General features: G+C 48.1%; 8 protein-coding genes across 11 annotated transcripts; 4 read left to right on the top strand and 4 right to left on the bottom strand.

Annotated features, from left to right (window-relative positions):
• The first annotated feature begins 2 nt into the window (after window positions 1–2).
• SPPG_06978 (uncharacterized protein) lies at window positions 3–1,940 on the top strand. The gene has a single exon (XM_016755166.1). It carries the CDS (start codon window positions 225–227, stop codon window positions 1,431–1,433), a length of 1,209 nt encoding a protein of 402 aa, XP_016606034.1. The 5' UTR covers window positions 3–224; the 3' UTR covers window positions 1,434–1,940.
• Window positions 1,941–3,672: 1,732 nt separating this feature from the next.
• On the top strand, window positions 3,673–6,416 carry SPPG_06977 (uncharacterized protein). The gene is made up of 3 exons (XM_016755165.1): window positions 3,673–5,071; window positions 5,142–6,037; window positions 6,101–6,416. The coding sequence occupies exons 1-3, from the start codon at window positions 3,697–3,699 to the stop codon at window positions 6,239–6,241; spliced, it is 2,412 nt and encodes an 803-aa protein (XP_016606033.1). The 5' UTR covers window positions 3,673–3,696; the 3' UTR covers window positions 6,242–6,416.
• A 142-nt stretch (window positions 6,417–6,558) lies between these two features.
• Window positions 6,559–7,115, bottom strand: SPPG_09427 (uncharacterized protein; the record flags this gene model as incomplete). The annotated part of the gene is made up of 2 exons (XM_016757593.1): window positions 6,559–7,017; window positions 7,113–7,115. The coding sequence occupies 2 exons, from the start codon at window positions 7,113–7,115 to the stop codon at window positions 6,559–6,561; spliced, it is 462 nt and encodes a 153-aa protein (XP_016606032.1).
• Window positions 7,116–7,263: 148 nt separating this feature from the next.
• SPPG_09426 lies at window positions 7,264–9,669 on the bottom strand. 3 transcript variants are annotated; one of them, XM_016757592.1, is made up of 6 exons: window positions 8,923–9,669; window positions 8,782–8,851; window positions 8,371–8,687; window positions 7,528–8,297; window positions 7,425–7,468; window positions 7,264–7,361 (listed from the first exon to the last, which is right to left on the bottom strand). In XM_016757592.1, the coding sequence occupies exons 1-6, from the start codon at window positions 9,643–9,645 to the stop codon at window positions 7,354–7,356; spliced, it is 1,932 nt and encodes a 643-aa protein (XP_016606029.1). In that variant the 5' UTR covers window positions 9,646–9,669; the 3' UTR covers window positions 7,264–7,353. The 3 variants fall into 3 exon arrangements, with proteins under 3 accessions (XP_016606029.1, XP_016606031.1, XP_016606030.1); XM_016757590.1 differs by having other exon boundaries at window positions 7,264–7,468; window positions 8,371–8,711; XM_016757591.1 differs by having other exon boundaries at window positions 7,264–7,468.
• Window positions 9,670–9,779: 110 nt separating this feature from the next.
• On the top strand, window positions 9,780–13,497 carry SPPG_06975 (uncharacterized protein). The gene is made up of 16 exons (XM_016755164.1): window positions 9,780–9,884; window positions 9,962–10,020; window positions 10,082–10,156; window positions 10,214–10,292; window positions 10,368–10,603; window positions 10,673–10,815; window positions 10,878–11,181; window positions 11,244–11,456; window positions 11,525–11,809; window positions 11,871–12,062; window positions 12,124–12,204; window positions 12,284–12,535; window positions 12,615–12,845; window positions 12,907–13,027; window positions 13,083–13,254; window positions 13,314–13,497. Exons 2-16 carry the CDS (start codon window positions 9,976–9,978, stop codon window positions 13,402–13,404), a joined length of 2,520 nt encoding a protein of 839 aa, XP_016606028.1. The 5' UTR covers window positions 9,780–9,884; window positions 9,962–9,975; the 3' UTR covers window positions 13,405–13,497.
• A 2-nt stretch (window positions 13,498–13,499) lies between these two features.
• Window positions 13,500–18,554, bottom strand: SPPG_06974. Of its 2 annotated transcripts, none has more exons than XM_016755163.1 (6): window positions 17,743–18,554; window positions 17,428–17,688; window positions 16,959–17,364; window positions 16,754–16,886; window positions 16,621–16,697; window positions 13,500–16,555 (listed from the first exon to the last, which is right to left on the bottom strand). In XM_016755163.1, exons 1-6 carry the CDS (start codon window positions 18,409–18,411, stop codon window positions 13,593–13,595), a joined length of 4,509 nt encoding a protein of 1,502 aa, XP_016606027.1. In that variant the 5' UTR covers window positions 18,412–18,554; the 3' UTR covers window positions 13,500–13,592. The 2 variants fall into 2 exon arrangements, with proteins under 2 accessions (XP_016606027.1, XP_016606026.1); XM_016755162.1 differs by having other exon boundaries at window positions 17,428–17,679.
• Window positions 18,555–18,842: 288 nt separating this feature from the next.
• Window positions 18,843–19,414, bottom strand: SPPG_09425 (uncharacterized protein). Its single transcript, XM_016757589.1, has one exon. The coding sequence runs from the start codon at window positions 19,274–19,276 to the stop codon at window positions 18,971–18,973; it is 306 nt and encodes a 101-aa protein (XP_016606025.1). The 5' UTR covers window positions 19,277–19,414; the 3' UTR covers window positions 18,843–18,970.
• A 130-nt stretch (window positions 19,415–19,544) lies between these two features.
• On the top strand, window positions 19,545–21,940 carry SPPG_06973 (ATP-dependent RNA helicase dhh1). The gene is made up of 6 exons (XM_016755161.1): window positions 19,545–20,126; window positions 20,235–20,539; window positions 20,607–20,750; window positions 20,806–21,152; window positions 21,217–21,397; window positions 21,455–21,940. Exons 1-6 carry the CDS (start codon window positions 20,080–20,082, stop codon window positions 21,697–21,699), a joined length of 1,269 nt encoding a protein of 422 aa, XP_016606024.1. The 5' UTR covers window positions 19,545–20,079; the 3' UTR covers window positions 21,700–21,940.
• The last annotated feature ends 68 nt before the right edge of the window (window positions 21,941–22,008 follow it).

Below are 22,008 nucleotides of genomic sequence, written 5' to 3'. Positions count from 1 at the left end.
GGTGCAGCTGAAGCCCGCGTGGCCAAAGGGCTACATGAGAGTTCTCAAGCCGAGACTGCGCTGCAAGTGTTTGACGCTGCTGTCGCTGCCGCCAAAAGGGGTCTGTAATAGCGCCAGGAAATGAGGATCTCTCGTCTTGTTTGTTAACCGCCGAAAGAGGTCTGGCTGCTAAAACGAAAGTGATCAAGTGCAAGCCAGAGACGTTGGAGTGCTGGGGTCGCGTCATGTTCAAGGGCGCTGTGCGCGTGGTGGATCCAGAAGGCGGAGGCGATTTTGTGTCGTTGGCAGACGCCATAAGTCAATCACAGCGTCGACCGCCCGGGAACGCCGACGGTTGGACCCTCATCTTACGTCCGGCCACGTATGAGATTTCAGCTGAACTCTGTGGAGACGTGAGCCTTCAGCTTCTAGGCGAACGCTCGAGTGTTCTCTCAGAAAACGACTCAAAACGGAATGAGCCGGCGGTGAAGCTGCGGTGTGAGCCCACCACACTGACGCAGGGCGAGTTTCCGCCAGATAGTGTAGTTTTGTCGGCCAAGGGTGATGGTTCGGCTCTTTTCTTGGAAGATATGAGCCTTTCTTTGGCAAAGGAGTCCTCGGCCATGGCTAATTGCTTGCGGAGCACTGAAGGCGCCTCCGTGACGGCCACCGGCTGCGTCTTCCACTCGCACAACTCCCCTGCTGTTGGCGTCTGGCAGTCTATGTCACGATGCACCCTCCAGAGCTGTATCTTCCAGCCCCAAACGTCCGCCGCCGTGCTCGTGGGCGGAGACACTTCGAGCCTCGTGATGAAGAAATGCAGGGTCAAGAGGTGTGTCATGGCCGCCATCGAGGTTAGAGGCCGCGACTGCACCGCCCGGCTCACCGACTGCAGCTTCACCCACTGTCAGAGTCAGGCTGTTGTGGGATATGGCTCCGCGAACCTTTTGGAGATGGTGCGGTGCGAGGTCACAAGCTCGGGCAGGTTTGGGACGCATTCGTGCCTCCTCCTTGCCAACCGAGCCACGATGCTACGCGACTGCAAGTTTGACCACAACCGCTCGGACGTGGTCGTTATGCAGGGCTCCGCCGAGTCGGACCATTCGGCGTTCCTGTCGATGGATGGGTGTGCGGTCACAAGGAACAGCGGAACCGGGGTGATCTTTGGGATGAGTCCCTGTCACGGCATCCTGTCGCGAAACGTCATCTCCGACAGCTCAGGTTCCGGTATCAATTGCTTGGCTGTTGCGGTGGGGAAGAAGGTCACACTCCGTGACAATCGGATAGAAAGGAACGGGCCCGGTCATGGGTTCGATGTGATTACTGTGAAAGGGTTGGAGGAAAGGGTTGTCATGATGGGAGTCAATAATGTGCCTGAGAGACCAACAACCCTTCAACTTCCCGCCAGTTTGTTGAGGCAATATCAATCGTGCACGTCAGTCGAGATGTCATAGCGTAAGGGGTTGCAAAACACCTTCGTCGCACTGCAATTACTCGGCCGATTCTTACAAGGCATGGATGGGGTGCCCCTAAAGTTGAACGCAGCAGACAACTCTTGGCATCGCGCCCGAGCCCTACTCGAAGATTATCGGCAGGCACAGCGTTGATTTTCGATGGCGTACAATGGGGAGGAATGACTTCTCCAGAAGGCCGTGAAGCTAGTCCGCGGTCTATGAGTACCAAGCTGGAAGAGGTGTGATACAAACAGCGACTCGTTTGAGTGCCTTTCCTGCATTTGCTCGACTTGCTGGGCTTTGCTTCTCAAGAGGAGCATATCGCGTCGTATGGTGGGGATGTTCTCCACGTCAAGAGTTCCGCGGGTTGTTTTTCAGCACCTTGATAATATATGACAAATGAATCCAATCTTTGACAGGGTGGTTTCCAAATACACTTTGTTCATAATCTATTCAGAATGCCCCTTGGCTATCGTTTTTGCCCATAATAAGATCAGACAACAAAGAGTTTCAACTTGACAAGTGGGCGCTTTCGGACGCGTAGCTTGTACGCAGCGATGACCCGTACCCTAATCTTAGTGCATACTGAAATCCACTGCATTCGACCTGTTTGCGTAGAGAACCAGTAACAGTCTTCTTGTTGAAGCGGGCGGCTTTGGTAGCATCCCTGTGGGCATATTGATGGGGACAGCATGACGACTCTTTGAGCTGGTTTGCGAAGTATCTCAGATTCACCTAACAAAGCACGTAAGGTGCAAAACTTTAGTGCGCCCTTTGATGGTCCGTGCACTTCCGTCTCGTTCAACAGTATTGTGCTACCATATCCAGGGGGGACGAACGAAGCTTTTTGCCTTAAACCTCGCGCCTTCTCTTCTGGCTTGCTGGTGCTTGATGTATCCTACGGAAGCTCAACGTGTTGGGAGTCAAGTTGGACTTCTACAGTCCCGCCATACCAGGGATATTATTAAAGAGATTCAAAGAATACTCAGGAGATGGTGGCTCGGCCACCTACCAAGGTTTAATATCCATTGAAGTAGTTCTGCGCCGCTCACATAATGTCCGCGCACTCTTTTTGTTTGCGCGAGATGAGTTGTAAACACCTTCTTGCGAGATTTCCGTAATTCATAAAGTTTCTCAAAGCGTCTGCCAAGAAATGGTTCCAAATGGTGAAGAGGTAAAAGGTCTTGAGCGAGTCCCTCAATCCAAAGAGGCCCTCTAGCTGAATAGGCTTCTCCTCCGCAGGCTCCTGCTCGATTCCTTCCAGATTATTCATAATTTTTTCCAAAATGAGGACCTTCGAACCATCTGTCTTCAGACAACTAACCCCCTTGTTCCTCCGTCTGTCATATCAGCGACGTGAGATAGGAATGCTACCTTTCTTGTCTCATTCCATTTCACCGTTGGAACCTTCCCCCGTCTCTCTCCCCCATTGGACGCAGAGGAGAAGATTCCCATTCCGTCGTCAGTCATTCAAATTCCATTCTGTCGCACCTAGGTTTCCATTCGCTGTCGTTGGGAAGAATTGCTTCTACACGGAATATGGCGATGACACTACAGCGTATTCTATTGCATGGGAAATGCCCACGCTCACTTAGTCAATCCCAGAACCCTTCGCCAGCCCGTCACCGGAGTAACTCTTGTGACTTGCGCTACTCCCAAGGATTGGCGCTGACATGTGAAAGACCCTTTCTGATCTTGTTGAAACAAGGACCACACCTATAGTATTGACAATGGCTTTCCACAACTGGCTGACAAATAATGTTTACACTTCGCTCTCGCAGACCATCAGACATCGTCGTAGGAAGCGCCCCCGCGGTCATCCAGCGCCATGCTCACGTCGCGAGAGTTGCACAATACCAGGGTGTAATTATTACCGCAGAGACAGTGAGCGAATGAATCACAGGTATTGCAGTTTACTTAGGAATCTGTAGTATGGTCAGCAGGAAAATCATGGTTGCGTCTACCCCACCAAAGTTGCTGTTACCCTTGCCAATTGTGTTCCAGAGGACGGCATGAACGATAGAGATGAAACATAATTCCTGAAATGATATGGATCTACTCTCTATGAAATCTGCATTTTCGCAATGTAAAAGTCACAATATTCTGCAGTCAGCGAGAGCGTCGAAGTTAAAAGGGACGATCGGGACATGCTTACGGTATCTGCTGCGCATGCATTCGAATGCACATTTTTTATCAGATGATGTAAAACTGCTTGCACTGGTTGCAGCAAATCGGCGAACAAACCCCATTTGCTCCAACCACCATGCCCCCCAAGAAGGGAAGTAAGAAGAAGGGAAATAAGGATGCCTGGAACGCAGACGACGATAAGAAATATGACTTGAAAGCTGTGGAAGACGCGGACGTCATAGATAGCACGTCAAAGAGTGCAAAGAAGAAGAGTTCAAAGACGTCTGGGAGGCCAGTTACGGCGTCAGATAATGAGGAGGATAGTGTGCTGATTGAGACAGGTGTTGAGCAGGACACAGATGCGACGGAGGACAGCCGGAAAAGAGGCAAACGACGCGAAAAGAAGTCGATCTCACAGAACGCATTTGACTTGCTTGAGCAAGCAGATCAGGACGAAGACTCAGAGGCGAATGTCGATATGGATACGCTGGGAGGAAATTTCAGTGTTTTGACGGTGGGAGATGATGACGAACGTGGTAGCGACGCATCGGATGTTGGGAGGGGAAAGAGCGGGAAATCGTCTAGCCGCTCAAAAAGGGAGAAGAAAGCAAAGGCCGCAAATGCATCTGGCGCAAATTCTGCAGACGATGGCGAGGCAAACGAGGAGGATAAGAAAGAGAAGAAGGCTCGTAAAAGCCGAGAGGAACGTAAGAAGGAAAAAGCTGGAAGAAAAAAGAACAAAGAAGTCGGTGTGGATGGCGACGGCCAGGACGAAGACATTGCACCGGAAACTACTGTGGATGATGATCGAAGGAGCACCCCTGGCGCATATAGCTATGCTTCGGGTCAACCACTAGGTCCTGAGGGTACAAATCCTAGCGACGCCATTGCCGTCACTGGAAACCTCTTGTCCCCACCAAATTCTCGTGATCTGCAAGTGGACAAACTTACTGTACAAGCTTTTGGAAAGCTACTAATCAAGGAATCAGAGCTGTCCCTAATCAACGGTCGTAGATATGGACTAATAGCTCCAAATGGGTCTGGTAAATCCACACTCTTACACGCAATAGCGTGTGGACTGGTGCCAATGCCCAAGTCATTGGACGTGTACCTGTTGGATCGTGAGTTTGCTGCTACTGAGATGACATCAATAGAAGCCGTACTTGAAATCACCCGGCGAGAACACCAACACCTGATGGACGAAATGACGGAGCTCCTCGGAGATCCCGATAAGCATGCCGTAAGATTGGACTACATTCAAACGAGGCTTGGAGAACTTGAGGCAGAAGGCTCCGAAAGACGCGCATTGGATATTCTAAAAGGTCTAGGTTTCTCTGAGGACCTTATCCAAACAAAGACGAAGGATTTGTCCGGTGGATGGCGAATGAGGATTTCTCTGGCTCGAATTCTTTTTGTGAAACCCACCCTGATGCTTCTAGATGAACCAACCAATCATTTGGATCTCGAAGCAGTAGTCTGGCTGGAGGAATATTTGCTTCACAATCTCGAAGGTAGAGTGACAGATAATAAAGATTGACTACGCACCTAGCTGCCATCTGACTGACCACCGACCATTCGAAGGCCACACGGTTGTCATGACCTCGCACTCCCAAGATACACTTAACGAAGTGTGTACCGACATTATCCACCTTTACCATCAGCATTTGGATCATTACCCCGGAAATTATAATACTTTCACTAAAGTCCGAGCGGAGAAGGACGTGTTGCTTAACAAGCGAGCGAGAGCGCAGGAAAAGCAGATGGCAAAGCTGAAGGAAAATTTGAGCAAAACAGGATCAAAGCAGCAAGCCCAGGCGAAAAATCGCGTAAAAGCTATGGAAAAGAGGCAGGAGAAGGACAAAGAGAAGAACAAGGCTTTGGAAGAAGAATTGATTTGGGACAAGCCTCTTACACTTAAATTCTCGGAATGTGGACGAGGATTACCTCCGCCCGTCCTGAAATTTCGTGATGTGAACTTCGGGTATCCCGGAGGTCGTCAGCTGTTTCATGATCTCAATTTTGGAATTGATCTCGATTCGCGGATCGCCTTGGTTGGTCCCAACGGAGCAGGCAAATCGACTCTCATCAAGCTGATGTTGGGGGAATTGCAACCTACTCAGGGCACCGTTACAAGGAACCATCACCTCAGAATTGCACAATTTCACCAACACATGGGCGATCAGCTGGACATGGACCAGAGTGCAGTACAGTGGTTGTGTTCCCAGTTTAAAGAGTGGCGCGACCAAGACATGAGACGGGAGGTTGGCAAATATGGTCTAACGGGGAAAAGCCAGGTCATTCCCATGCGGCAGTTGAGCGATGGTCAACGACGGCGGGTTATCTTTGCATACTTGGGCCTGAAAACTCCACACCTTTTCTTGATGGATGAGCCAACGAACGCACTGGATATTGAGACAATCGATGCACTTGCAGAAGCGATTAATGACTATGACGGTGGGGTTGTATTCATCACTCACGTAAGTTTCACTCGCCAAGCGTATGTTGACATCGCACGTCATCACTTACTGGCTATAATATAGGACTTTCGCCTCATTGATCAAGTTGCAAAGGAGATCTGGATTGTCCGAGATGGGGAGGTAGAAGAGTTTGATGGTGATATCCGGGATTACAAAGATATGCTCAAAGCTAAGTATGCGGAGGAGCGAGCGGCAAATGAGTAGAGCAGCTTTTATTTATGTTATGCTATGGGGGGCGCGTGGCAGCCTAGATATATAGGCATGATAGACGTATCCGAGTTCAGTGAGCATATCCTATCACAGCTTTTTGTTCATATATAAAACTCAAACATGTGTGATCATCCAAGCAGCCAATATCTAATCAATCTCGACTTCAACGACTACCGTACAGAAATGATAGAAATATAATAGTAGGGCAACTTCCCTAATCATTAATTTTATTCGCACCTCTAGAGCCCAGCTCGTGGGTTACAGCACGGCGTAACCGGTTATCAACATCTTTGCGAAACAAATACCAATACCTAGACAGGTTTCATCGCGGTATAAATCTTGTTCAAGTCGAACATATTGTGGACACGTACGATCTTTTTTGTCTGCGCATGGATGGTGAAGATTGAACAGGCCGGGACCGTCACAACTGCTTGTTTTCCGTCATTGCCAGTCACGGTGAATGTTGGCAGAGCTGTGGACGCCACTGTTATTGTGTCCTGATCATCCATCTCTTCTCGGGTAGGTAGCACGCCTCCTAACAATGGCTGTGACCAAACTTCGACTTTCTCATGTTGAATTTTGAGGACGGCGTTGAAGAAATTAGCCGAAAAGGATCGAATTGCTTCTAGTCCAACAAGCGCTGGGTCGGCATTAAATTGAAGGGAGCACCGCGAAGGATGATATAGAGAGGCGAGGCGATCGGCATCCCTACTGTCAACTCCAGCGTAATAATCTTTGACAACTTGAACGATGGCGGTATGGGGAAGGTGCTGAAGCAAAAGTATTTGTCCAGTAATATCAGTTAGTCAATACGTAAGAGATACTACTGCTGTCAAAAGGGCTGTGGTGAAATGAATGCTCATACCATTGTGAGGTCGGAGGGCAAATGGGTACCCGATGGTCCGCGCGTTGAAAAGAGCACTTATTAAAAGACATGACGTCACACAAATCTCCACTAGATTTCTAGAGATTCTAGAACAGTTAACGAATAGAACATGTTAGAATCAGATGCTAGTTTTTACATTTCAATTCGATGTTTCTGGAACACCTTAACCTTCGAATAAAAGATAGCACATGTGAAAGGTCTTAAACGTAGATTATAATTCTTATATTTCTGGTTCGAACTCTTCATCAAAAAGACGTTCCACAAAATCATCAGCAACACGTACAATCTCACTTGCATTTCCTTGCAGAATCTCATCAAGAAGCTCATCCGCAATGCTAGATAGTTATACATGACAATTAGAGCTTGTGGGATACTGCGGACGTCGCCAACGCACCTTTGCACAGTATTCCATGGGTCAATATAATCTGCTATCGTTGTGAAATCTTCGTCGCCAGAAGGTAACACAACCAAGGCGCCGATGGCGGCGCGCTGATGTCGAATATATCGCATTCTCCCATCCTCAATTCCATTGAGTGCGTCAGGGGGTATGGATAAAGCAAGACGCGGTCTGACCGCCGCTAGTTCAGCTGGTTGTTGAGGCGCGACATCGTCTTCAACTTGTGCTGATTCGTGCGCCTCCGCGGTATCATGCTTTTTGACGTGCAAAAGTCGTTCCCCTTCAACTTCCAACTCTCTTAGTTTACTTAGCAGGTATACTAAGCCCCGGCTTTCGTCATCTTCGACAACCCCCGTCGCTACGGGTGATTGACTACGTATGATCTTTGTCTCTATTGTTGCCGATCCGTGATTGATCGCCCGCTCTTGTACATCACTTTTACTTGTGACAGGTACCGACGAGATTCGTCCCATAGCATGCTCCAGATCTTCTAACGCTTTGGCAAGTAAAGGCTCAATCTTTTGGGCCACTATAACCTCGACCTGCTGTTCAAGTCGAGCGGTTTCCCCGTGAGTCTGCAGTTGCACTTTGCCCTCAGGTGGTTCAAGAGCATCCGGACTAGCATCTGACTTCGGATTAGAGTGGGGTGGTGGACTTGATTGGCCCGACATAAGACTTTTTCGTGTATCTAACATGCCCGCCCGTGAGTCCAGAAATCGCTGCAACTCCGTTCTCAAGTTCACCGAAATGGGTAACCCTTCATTGCGCTTTGAGTGACAGCCAAACAAGGTGAGTATTTGCCAACGCGCGCTTGTCGAAGGTTTGGATATTTACTGTTACCTTCGCTGGGCGACTTTGGTGTCTTCCCCTTTTTCGTCGCTTGTTGTTAACTTCCTCTTCAATTGCCGCTTCCCGCAACATTTTTTCATACGCTCGCTGAAGACGCTGATCACTTTCTTTCATTTGCCAGGCATTGGCAGCATCCACACGACGATCATGCACTTTTAGCCCTGTTTTAGATTTGCCTATCGTCCTGACTGGAGGTTCAACGATAAAGTCCTTCGACTTCTGACGCTGTGGGCCACTATTTTTTGATGCCTTTGATTGGTGATGTGACACTATCCCAATGCCACTTTGCATTTTAATATCCGTGTCCGCTGCGATGGGGGAAGGCTGTGTTACTATCACGATTTGGTAAATGTTTGACCTCCCTCGTTGGATAACAAACTACCATACTGCTGTAGAACATACCGATGCGGGCGGGCCGGGATGCCTTTCTTTCACTAGCTCCGGACGGTACTACGCGTACCTGCCTGTTCACCTTTTCATTATTACCGTGGGGTTTTCTAGCCGACCATGTGATCTACACTCTGAAATTGGTGCTGAACTCACTGGTTTTCCTTTTTTGACATTTTCCGGGTACTTTGGCGGAACGAAGTGCTTCGCTTCCCGCGGCGCAAACTTAACTCCCTTATTTTCTCCTTCTCTAACGACGTGCGATCGCATCCGATTGCCAGCACTTTCCTTCTCCATGGTCTTCTTACAGAATAGATCGGCAGTTGAATTTTGCTCCATAGTCTCGTGTGTCTGTTGAGCTTCCTCAACCTGTTGGCATTGTTGAACTCGGTTCTCAGGAATATCAAAATACATAGATGCTAGATCTTCCAAAATTGGTAGCTGTACTTCTTTCCCAATCCGATCGTCCTGGGAAACATCGGTGCCAGTGCTTTCAGCAGCAAAATTCCTTGCAGGGTGAGCGTGGGGATTTCTTCTTGAAGAGCGAAGGAGGCCCCTTTCACTCAGCTGCTCTTTGACGAGTTCACAAACCTCTTCTGAGCTGCGGGGAAAGGATGATACAGTGCCTTTTGTTTTGTTGGTAACATCCAGGAAGCGCAATTCCTGTCTAGCGACCTTTTGCGCTCGTTGAAGTCGGCGCTCTAGTTTCTGGAAATTCCAACCATTTTTCTGGCGGATTGATGGCTGGTCCGGATGAGAATGGAAATTGCGATCTTGATGTGCATACGTTCGGGGCGCCTGTTTCTCGTTAGCTTCAGATAAGCCCGAATTGTCTTGGAAGTATCCAACCACTGGTCTCTTTGGTTCTGTAGAAGGCATCGCTGCAGGAGGTGAGTTGGTACGCGCTGCTCACGAAGCACGCGAGGCAGGACGCGAGGCGACCGAGAGCCGCTTCGATCCGGATTCGAACCGTCCTTTCACCATCTGAATATAGGGTGCGGTAAGCAATCGTCGCCACGAACCTCATCTGAGTTTGCGGATAGCTTCATTCCCTCCTTGCGAATTTCGCCACACACACATAGTCTGCTACCTTAGTGCATTATAAGTACCTGAAGAAGGTATATACATAGCTGATGGGCTCGTTTGAAGAATCGCACTAGGCGCGTCCCTGTCATCCTATTGACTTCACAAGTAGCAGGTCATTAAAAAATGGCGGGCAACCTCTTCCGCTCAGAGGAGATGTCCCTCATTCAGGTAGATATTTTCTGCTTGGATGCCTTAGCAGCTGCCATCTGACCCCTCCTCTGTTTTTAAGCTCTACATACCGTTGGAGATTGCTCAGCCGACTGTTGCGGAGCTTGGTGAGCTTGGGCAAGTTGAATTTCGAGATGTGAGTTAAGGAGCTTCTATTTTTGCCATGCATTGCTTTTAACCGAGAGCTTTGCAGCTGAACCCGAATGTGAACGCTTTTCAACGCGCATTCGTGAATGAAATTCGCCGCTTGGACGAAATGGAAAGGAAACTGCGTATGTTATCTTAAAACGTGGACGGCGATTCAATGACTTGCTAATCGCGCTTGGAACGTACCTTGATATCCATAGGCTTTCTTGAAAGCCAAATTCACAAGGCGGAAATTCCTGTTCGTCCGTTAGATAGCAGCATGTATTATGCTCGCTCGAGAACGCAGCAGGAGATTGATGAGCTTGAAGAGCGGCTGAACGACTATGAAGCGCGTATTCAGCAAATGATTACCTCATTGGAAACTTTAAACAAGAGATACCTCGAGCTCACCGAGTTGCGACACGTATTGCGCGAAACCGCGATATTTTTTGATGAGGTAGGCTGTTAACATAGCGCTACAATACCTTTTTGTCCCGCTTATATTGAAAGTGGCGCCTATGATAAGGCGACTTCTCGAACTGAGGACATTCTGGGAGCGCCTCACCGGGAAGATACCCACCTATTGGCGCCAGCAGGTACACTTGAGCAACCAGATGACAGCGAGGCTGCAGAACGTGGAGAAAGCGCTTTGCGAACGGCCAATCTCGGGTAGGTCCCTATTTCAGATGTGGAACGATGATCATGCATTAAATTGCTCATGTCGCTGACAGTTTTGTAGCTGGAGTTATTCCTCGCTCACGCATGGGAACTTTCGAGCGTATTCTTTTCCGAGCACTTCGTGGCAACCTTTACATGAATTATGCAGAGATTGATGAGCCCATTATCGATCCTGCGACAGACGAAGTGGTTCAAAAGAATGTCTTCATAATTTTTGCCCATGGGAAGCAACTTCTAGCCAAAATACGCAAGATATGCGAGAGCATGGGTGCTACTGTGTACCCAGTCGATGAGCGGCCAGAAAAGAGGCGTGAGGACGCGCAGGAGGTCCTCAACAGACTGGAAGATCTGAAGCATGTAGGTGTCAAATTTGCAGAAACTTTTCTGGTCACGGTTTACAGAAGACATGGCAAACGCAGGTTCTTGATAACACCCGTAATGCGCGACGTATTGAACTTGCCAAAGTCGCTGAAAACATGGAATCGTGGTCTACGATTGTTAAGAAAGAAAAGGCGATCTACCATACAATGAATATGTTTAATTACGACGTCAACCGAAAGGCTCTCATTGCAGAGGGCTGGTGCCCCACTCTATCCATCAATGCTCTTCAATACTCTTTGCGTGGTGTTACGGTATATAGTAATCAATTTTGAATGACTCTGTAATTGAGGAATAACGGAAAGCTGTGCTATGATTTCAGGAGCGGACAGGGTCGACAATTCCTCCAATTCTAAATGAGTTGCGAACGCGATTGACACCGCCGACTTACCATCGCACAAATAAGTTTACCGCGGGGTTCCAAGATATTGTAGATGCATACGGTGTCGCTACCTACCGAGAGGTTAATCCAGGTCTCTTCACCGTGATTACCTTCCCGTTCCTCTTTGCCGTGATGTTTGGGGACTTCGGACACGGTATCTTTATGACCGCCATGGCCGCCTGGATGGTCATACAGGAGAAAAAGCTGGCCAAGATTAAGGATGAGGTAAGTCTTGAGATGCTAGTACCTTGCGAAAAACATATTTTAAAGCTTTTGGATGTACCAGATCTGGCAGATGTTCTTTGGGGGCCGATATATCATTCTTCTCATGGGGGCTTTCTCCATTTATACGGGTCTTATCTATAATGATATCTTTTCGAGGGCCATGAACCTTTTCGGAAGCGGATGGGAGTTTCATGAACGTGGTGGAAAATGGTATGGTGAAAAGAAATGGACCTATGTTTTCGGAGTCGACCCGGTAAGGGCGTTGGATTTCTTTATCCAACCAAGCCATGTACTTGACCAACTTGGTTGTCCAGGCTTGGCATGGTTCGGACAATGCTTTGTTATTCTCCAACTCGTATAAAATGAAACAGGCTATCGTGTTTGGAGTCATGCATGTGAGTACAGAACATGGGAGAAACCAAATGCAGTATTTTCATGAAATAGGGATCTAAAAGTATTCTTATCATTCAATAGATGACCTTCGGTATCTGTTTGAACGTGTGCAATTACACGTACTTCAAAAAGAAAATGAGCATCTACACCGAGTTTTTACCGCAAGTCATCTTTTTCCTAAGCATTTTCGGCTATTTGGCGATTTTGATTATTTACAAATGGGCAACCTACTGGCCTGACCCTTCGCGCGCTCCGGGTTTGCTGAATACCCTGATTTACATGTTCTTGTCCCCCGGGAGTGTTGCTGAAAAGGATCAGTTATTCAAGGGACAGGTGGGTAAATTTAACCAGATCCGTCAGGCCTCAGTCGTCTTTCGACGAATGTGTGATGCGATGTTTTCCGAATTTTCAGGCCGGCCTGCAAGTATTTCTGCTGCTCGTGGCGTTTGTCTGTGTACCCTGGATGCTATTCGCAAAGCCTTATTTTTTGAACAAGGAGCACCAGAAGCGCGGGGGACTAGGATATGCGAACTTGTCGGATGAGAATTTACCGGAGAACAGGACATCGAGTGGATCTTCTGACCCTAGGCCGTCAGAGGAAGGCGATGGTGGACATGTAGAGATGTCACACGATGGTCATGAGGTATGTGAAGAGCTTTCGTTAGACACATACCCTCAGATACTCATTCTGCAATGTCCCGCAGCATTTTGATTTCGGAGAAATCATGATCCATCAAATGATTCACACGATCGAATTTTGTTTGGGCACGATTTCCAACACGGCATCGTATCTTCGTCTCTGGGCTTTGTCCCTAGCTCATGCGCGTACGTCGAATCTGGCTTTGGGCTTATTTATTTGGTCTCACTGTTTGTAATTCAGAGCTGTCCGAGGTGTTATGGGTCATGGTGATGGGAAGCGCTCTAACAAGGACCGGGCCCTTTCTCCCTTTTGCCCTTGTGATTGCATTTTGTATGTGGTTTGTGTTGACCATAGGCATTTTGCTTCTCATGGAAGGCCTCTCGGCATTCCTGCATGCTTTGCGTCTGCACTGGTAGGTGCACTGTAGTTAGCACGCATAAGAATATACATTGTCTCACCTGTAACTTTCAGGGTGGAATTCCAGAACAAATTCTACGGCGGCACTGGCAAGAAGTTTGAACCCTTCGCTTTTGCCAGGATTCTTGCCGAATCCGAGGAATAGAAACAATGGATTCTAGTGTAGTCTGCGACAACCGGAATAGAGAACGATTCTTGTGTAGTCTAAGCCAACGAAATAAACGCGTGCTACTACAGACGTTCTTTTCTCGCCTGATATTTTGGCGAAATTCCGCACTACTGAATGCGACTACTATTATAAATTTCATTTTTACATAACCCTATTCTATCTCCCTAAAATATACTTTTCACGAGACGATCCATGATCATACACACTAAATGCCTATTCAAATCTTGATGCTGAAGCATGTTAAATAGTCTGGTCATTCCAGCCACCGTATTGTACTTGCCCACAACGCGAGCAACTGTCTCTACGCCACCCAACCCCGAGTTGATGAAAAGATGTTTGGCTTCCATTTTCGTTTCAGCCATGTCTTCCTCACTCCTTGGGGTAGGAGGAATACCGTCCTGTTGCGCTTTTGTAGAGTACCAGATTCCTTCCGGCCATAGTGAACCGTCCAGCATGTCAACATAAGACGCAACTTTTGTCTCTGTGGTAGCTTCGATGAGTCGAGACTGAATAAGGGTGGAAATACTGGTGCCATATGTGCGTCTCAGAATAGTTTTCACCATGTGTAATCCTTTCTGCCGTAGCCATTGGTTCGGATCCGACAGATGGAACACTTCTTCTATTATCCCAAAAACGCATTCAAGCATGATCTCAAGTTCTGCATCAGACAGCGGTGGATCCTCTCGTGAATGTCGGGCGGGTGAGCCGCTACCGCTGGGTCCTTCGACAGATTTTATTGAGCCGGCAAGCGACTTGGCCGGAGACGCTGATCGGGCCGAAGAAGAACGTGGAGGAGTTTCAGGACGATAGGACGTTGCGGACATTGAGTAATCACCGCTGGCATTCGAGCCCACCGGTACCGTAGCATTACTGGCATCCACGGATGCGGAACCTCCAGCAGATATATGCGAGGTCACGGACGCTAGACTGCCGACTGACTTGTTCCTCACCATTGGTTTGGTTCCTAGCCCCTTATCTGACCCTTCATCGTGATCCGATACGGCATCATCCAGTGACGATGCCCTGGCAGGTACGAGTAGAGTTTCAGGCTGATCTTCTTCGCTGCCAGCAGGTTTGTTTGACCAAAAACTGCTAGACCTACGTATTGTCTTTGAATTTGTTGGCTCATTCTTTTTCATTCCATGCGCAACCCCGGCTACAGCGGCATTAACTTCACTTGCCACAAACGTAGCGGCCCGCATAGGGGTGGCAACCGCAACCTTTCGCAGGATACTTCCTGCGGACTTTAAGGTTCCGAGCACCTTAGTAGCAACGACAGGCTTTGCACTATACTCTTGAGTCTGGATATTCTCGGGCTTCATAAAATCCTGTACTTGTGCAGATTCGTATAACGTGGCGTCGCTGGCAATTATATTCAGCCAGCGCTCCAGCTCATGAGATAGCTCCTCTCTTGCTTTCGTTCCAGTCACGCGTGTGCGTTGTGGGAAATTGGACTTCCGAACTTTGGGGAACACAGTGCGGAGCGCCTCATTAAGAGCAATGATATCCGCATAGGACTTTGAGATCATCCACCCTCCACTACCGTTAGTCCTTTCAATTTGGACAATGAACACGATAGATTTGGGATGCGTAGGTGTAGAGGCAAATGCAAAGATGTTCTTCTCGTCCTTGTCTTTTTCAGGAGCTGTCATGTCCAATATGTTTATCCTCACGTTGCGCAGGTCTACCGCGAGGTGCCCTTGCTTAGCCTGCTGCTCTTCTTGCGCTATCAGATCGGCCAATTCTTCTACCTGCGTCTGCAGCTGTAGTTTCGTGCTAGCTAAGTCGGACAACTTTTCAGCATCGGCAGAGCGTCGCATTATTGAATCGATAAGAGTAACTTGCTCCCGCAGAGTATTGATGGCTGCTTTCACCTCTTCGATGTCATGGTTACCATTCTTTCCCAGATTCTCAAGTACGTGCGCTGCTGACTGAATAGAAGCGGTCATCGCGTCTGTCTCGTCCTCGATCTCACTAGCAGCCGTTGCAGCAACGCTTTCCTGCGCCTCTACAGCCGACTGCATTCCACTGGTACCCGGCACCGGTTCCTCCAACGTGGACGTATCATCATTAAGCGGGAGGACGTCGGTGAACAATTCGTTATCAATGTCAGATGCACCTTTCCAGGAGGACTTTGGAATGGCATCCTGTCCGGAACTTACGTTGGATTTCACATCATCGGTCTGCGCAGGGGGACGCGGCGGTAATGTTGGTGTTGCGTCCGTTGATGGGGACATTTTGCCGGATGTCCCTTCAGTCACCACAGTCGGTCGTGGTGGGACTGCTGGAATTTCAGCTACCGATCGGGGAGGTAGCTCAGGGGCAGGCAAGCTGACGTCAGGTAATCTCGGAGGAAGTGCAGGAGGGATTGAGTTGTTTGCAGATGCTACTGACTCAGAATCTGAGCCAGAACTCCCACTACCCGACGCGGACCCAGTCTTTTGCTGGCTCTCTCGTAATGTCAGTCCATTTTCAACGAGGTACCGCTGATAAAGTTGGCTATGCTTAAATCCTTCCATGAAGCGCTTTTCGGTAACTTCGACGATGCGTTGTTGTAAAGGGCGGAAAACATCCGCGCCGGGTGAAGCTAACACCGCCTGCCGAACCCTTTCCACCAGTTCTGGAGATTCCAAATCCACTCTTTGAGACGCCGACGGAGAAAAGAAAGTGTCAAATATGGATAATGCATCTGTTCTGAGTCCTTCTATCGCATTGGCCAGCCCCGAAGACGACTGACTTGACATCTCCAGCTTCGCGAACCGATTGAAAGAGTCAATCATGACGTAGAGCTGTATGTAATCGGACGACTTTATATCATCCATGTATTGCATGAACTCCACCAATCCTTCGTTTCGAACTAGGATATCTTCCGCTGTCAGGTCTGAAATTTCGTTACTGAGCCCTGAGTTGGGATTTTCATTGCCTTGTGCTGCGGAGGATCCACGTGCACTGTTTGTGCCGGCCCCATGCCCAGCTGCAGGTGCAATCCGTATTGCTTCAAGTAAGATCTCAGCATTGGTTACACCGGCAAATCGGGTATCCGCAGTATCAATCGGTAACCATCCTTTCAGAAACTTGTTTGGGGGGAGTTGTGACATTGGGACGTACACGCTGCCAATGATTTCATCTGTGTAGAACCGAATTGCGGAATCTCAGGAAACTTGAACGCGGCACAACAAGTCCACGGTTTACCTTTGATTAACCTCGACTCCAGCAAATCCACCACTATTCCGTCTACACCACCATTAGCATCGTCATTGTCCCAATCGCTAAATGATAGATCCTTTTAATGCTGGGTTTACCGGTTGAATTAGTTCTCACTTACAATCGGAACTCCTCCATCCACATTGGATTTGATTCCGCGTTTATTTTACGGCTTCTCTGCACCTTTGTACCGCAGAGGAGCGAACAATATAATCCATACATATCAGCAATGGGCAGTCTTCGAGCTTCGACAACTATACAAGGCCCTACGAGTGAGCATGGCCAAAAGAAAACGCATTCCGACCAAGATCGAATTTTCAGCCTACCTTTGACGTACACCTGTTCTCCACTACTATCTTTTCTTGAAGGAGCCCACAAACCTGGCTGTGGCGATCCTGTAGATCCGGTTTGCTTGCTAGCCATGGCAACGGCGCTCGCTTGTGATTTTCTAAGGAACGTCAGCAACTGCCGATTGATCCAATCGCTATCACTGCACATCTCAACGATTGGCAGCAGAACAGACGTTGCCAATATTTCCTGGACAAATGCAAAAACCATCGGACTGCATCTATCTCCACGAGGGAGAAGTTCGACCGCCAGATGCATGGACAACCTTCGAAGATGTTCAAAGATTTGGTCTTTCGTGCGGTGAAGATTAAAGGCAGAATTGGGGTTTCGAGACAGATACTCATCAAGCTGCAGCGAAGAAGACTCAAAGACGCGATATTCTCGCTAATGTAAACGCGTGTCAGCGAGTTGAAATGGTGACCCTGTACGGATTTAACGGTTTCTTACCATATGAAGAATAATAGTTTGGAAAACTGGTAACGCTAGCGCGGTCGGGCGTATTTCATTAGTAGATGTCCCCAACTTTATGAAGACATGCCGTACGCTTGCATGGACCGCTTCGGGAAAGTCCGTGCTGCCTGAATGATTGATGTTGCTGTACCAGTTATTGATGAAGTCCCTCACAATATGACCACAGAATTGTTCTAACGCATTGTGGACGCTTGGAGAAACGGAGAATGCTGACATATCAACAGGAACCTTAAGCGCCTAATCATGATCAGACAACTCGTGAATCCCATAATATCGCGTCTGACAACCTACTTCAAGTCCTCGATCCTGGTCCATACGATGGTCCCATGATAAGGTGTTTGGAAGCCCCCCAGAACCCTTTCCAGAGGTAACTCCCCACATGTAACCCAGTAGCGTAGCCACACTTATCGCACACAGCACAGCAAAAAGACGAGGGGAAAACAAAAATGCGATCGCCAAAATGGGTAGCTTTTCCGGCCAGCCCGGCGGCAGAAGGCTGAGACCAAACTCTACACGTTCCCAATACGGTCTTATCCACGGCCACCGCGTTACAACAGTTGTTCTCCAGTCGAGTTTCCGTTGCCGCCATACTCTACGTGCGGTGGTAGAGAGTAATGGGATGCTGTCGCCCTCGTCGGTACCCTGTATGGCGACGACCGGGTCCATATGTTCTATTGGCTCAGGCTTGGGTTCATTTTCTATCGCAGGCGCTGGAGGCTCAGGTTTACCATTGGTGGTCTCAGTCGTTTGCACAAGGTCATCCGGTCGACCACCCAGTTGGGCGATCTCCGACGTCAGGAAGGGGACTTTATGTCCAACGCCATCAGGATGTCCCGTCCTACTCTCTTCGTTCCCCTCTTTCCTAGCTTTCTGGTTTTGCGCTTCATTTAATACAGGTGCTGCTGTATGTTTCAAACTTTCGTCCAGCGTCAGTGCCTCTTGTGAAACAGCTTCTGTCATGTTGTTTGAAGGTGGCCAGCTTTATGCTTTGGGAAGGGCCCTGTGTGAAAGATGGGATAGTGTGTGGTGACGATGATGTGAGTTCAAGCTTGCAATCTTATATACATTGGTGTGAAAAACTGGTCTTACGAAGATGTCCCGACGGGTATTGTGATGAAACCACACCCGCGGCTAAGCGAGTGGCTTGGATTTGATTTGCCCAAATGTCCACCAGAAACCAAGTTAGATGGTGGCCTGCCGAGCAACCAAAACAAATGTAAGATACAAGGTAAAAGATGGAGGGCAGCGGTATAAATGGCGGTGGATAGGAATTAGGGAACAAGGAAGAGGCCAAGAAACGCATCTTAGGGTCATGGTTAGGGTTCAGAAAGATATTTAGGTCGAGGCATATCTGGGTGAAATGGGGATAAATAACATGTGCGCACTGGCTTAATCCTTCTCCACTTGCTACATTGGATCTGTTAAGGACTCGGGTTCGAACAGGCAATCTTTCTTGCTGCCGGCTGATACGGCATCGGAAATTAGAATTTGGTTGAGACATCGCAAATCTGGCGTATTACTATACTTGAGAGACATGATAGCAAGGCATAATGACCTGCAAACAACCAGTAACTAGTAGTATCTTGCACATCGTATGGAGAAGATGGCCGAGGCCCATCCCACCACCCCCAATACCTGAAAATTTCCAAACTTGGGAATATGCCTGACGTGGAGACGACTTTCTCAGAAAATGAGGCCGTCGAACGAAAAAGGTGATCCTTCCATTGACAGGAACAGTACTCATTTCTATCAGGGATCTGAATGATTGATTGATATGCTCGAAGGACGCATTTTTATTATATACTGCCGCCTTGTTGGGCACCATTTCTGCTTGTCCACCAGTGGTTGGCAGGTTCCTCGTTGGAAACTTGGACGCAATCAGATAACTCCTACGAACAGGACATCAATTATTTTAGAGTCAAATCAATCCCTTCAAATCCATCCAGACGTGAAAGACATAATCTTTATGGGTGGTGCTCAACTCCAGTCATTGTGCATCGTGCGCTCGAATGGCGTTGATTACGTAAACAGCGTTGCCATGGCCGTGCTGTTAACTCACATGATACGCCAACCCTTTGTTGGCTTCTTGTGTCCTCATGCAAGTGAAAGCACTCAAGTCTATTCCTACGGTTTTTTTTTTTCCAATCCATCTTTTGCCAAGAAGAATACTCTCCTCTGACCCAAATCTCCTATTTGGAGGAAACCAAGAACTTCTTGCCGCAGAGCCAACAACGTCAGTAGACACACCTTACCATACGCTACAAATTCCTCTGACTCCGCTTCATCTGTCGCAATCTATCACGCGCAACAAAGCCTCAGTGTCACTTTCACCAGTGATCAAATACCAGAAAGCTGTTCTTCCCTTACCCTCTTGTACAAACCGAAATTTCCCAGCTGCATACCTGCTGTGACGAACTTGTACATATTGCTTGTTTATTCCCCTCTCCGCTTTGTGATTCCGTCTTCGATCCAGCGATTCCGCCTGACCAAGCACATTTCCGACCTCTCTACGCGCCTGTCAACTGGTAGTTGACTCTCACTTCACGTTCTTTGCAATCTCCCAGCGTGGTCGCACGCTACATTCGTAACATCGTTCATTTTCCCGGGCAACCTGTACTCACCTCCACCATGTCTGTGAACGGCCTTGCAATGCAGTTGCAAAATACTCACATCAGGTAGGCGATCCGTGCATGTTCAAACTTATTGGAAGCTGCTGTCATCGCAGGCTGGGTCGAACGTCTGTCAGCAATTTTGGATCGCTAACGGGTGCAATATTTACATAGTAATCATGACAACAATGACTGGAAAAGAAGCTTGAAACTTCCCGCAAAAGATAATCGGCCGCAGACAGAGGATGTAACGGCTACTAAAGGGAATGACTTTGAGGATTACTTTTTAAAGCGGGAATTGTTGATGGGAATCTTTGAAGCTGGGTTTGAGAAACCATCACCTATTCAGGAGGAAGCCATACCTATTGCACTGGCCGGTCGAGACATATTGGCTCGAGCAAAGAATGGAACGGGTAAAACCGCCGCTTTTATTATTCCGGCCCTTGAGAAGGTCAATCCCAGCAAAAATCACATCCAAGGTATGATTACTTCAGCCATTGCCTGCCAAACCGCCCGCCTCACGAGTTAATTTACGCCATTCTGTAGCGCTGATCCTGGTTCCTACGAGGGAACTGGCGTTGCAAACATCTCAAGTATGCAGAAATTTGGGGAAGCATATGGGCATCCAAGTCATGGTAACAACCGGCGGCACAACTCTTAAAGATGATATTTTACGCCTTGGCCAGACAGGTACGTGTATGTCCAGGCTCTATTACATAGATGTCTTCTAAAACATTCCACACAGTCCATATCCTTGTAGCAACCCCCGGACGGGTTTTGGACCTTGCAGGGAAAGGGGTTGCGGACCTCCGAGAGTGCTCGATGCTGATTATGGATGAAGCGGACAAATTGCTTTCTCCTGAGTTTCAACCGATAATCGAGCAGCTCATCTCGTTCTGCAGAGCCGATCGACAGATCCTCCTTTTTTCTGCTACCTTCCCTATGATTGTCAAAAACTTCAAGGATAAATACCTCACCAAGCCGTATGAGATCAATCTGATGGACGAGCTGACTTTACGAGGAGTAACGCAATATTATGCGTATGTGGAGGAGAGGCAAAAGGTTCACTGCCTCAATACACTCTTTTCGAAGGTGAATACAACCTCGGTACTTGCTCTACGTCGCACTGAAATTCACCGCGCTACTGTGTCCGCAGCTGCAAATCAACCAATCCATTATTTTCTGTAATTCTACGAGCCGAGTAGAGCTCCTTGCGAAAAAGATTACCGAGCTCGGCTACTCTTGCTTTTATATCCACGCCAAAATGTTGCAATCCCATCGTAACAGAGTTTTTCATGATTTCCGAAACGGCAAGACCAGGCATTTAGTTTGCTCTGGTGAGTTTAGATTGCACAGGGCGGGGACCGACAAAATGGACTAACAGATCTTCTTAGATCTTCTTACGCGAGGTATCGATATCCAGGCGGTGAATGTCGTCATCAATTTTGATTTTCCTAAAAATGCGGAGACATATCTTCATAGAATTGGGCGTTCTGGAAGATTTGGGCACTTGGGATTGGCCATTAACCTTATTACGTATGAGGATCGGTTCAACCTCTATCGTATTGAGCAGGAACTGGGAACGGAGATTGCTCCCATACCCCCGGTGATTGACAAGTCGCTCTATGTTGCACCGTAAGACAGCGCATATGTACCGATCAACTTAAAATGACGATTGAAGCAATAGTTGATCAGTACGGGTTGGCAACGTGCGTCTGCTCATCTGCAACCACAAATAGGCAATGATAGGGGATGGGGATTATGTTAGGGTATTAACAGCTCATGGATTTGTATATCCGACATGTTACCCGCAATAAAGAACGAGGGCCCTATCATTAAATACCTCATAGTTTTGTACGTCGGCCATGATATTCAAAAATTTGGCTTGGTTGCGATTGCTGCGATGCTGAAAGCTGGAAGGACACCAACCTTGTACTTTTGCAATACA

The sequence above is a fragment of the Spizellomyces punctatus genome, assembly GCF_000182565.1.
Source record: "Spizellomyces punctatus DAOM BR117 chromosome Unknown supercont1.13, whole genome shotgun sequence".
NCBI classification, from domain to species: Eukaryota; Fungi; Chytridiomycota; class Chytridiomycetes; order Spizellomycetales; family Spizellomycetaceae; genus Spizellomyces; species Spizellomyces punctatus.
This window is presented reverse-complemented; position numbering and strand designations above follow the sequence as displayed.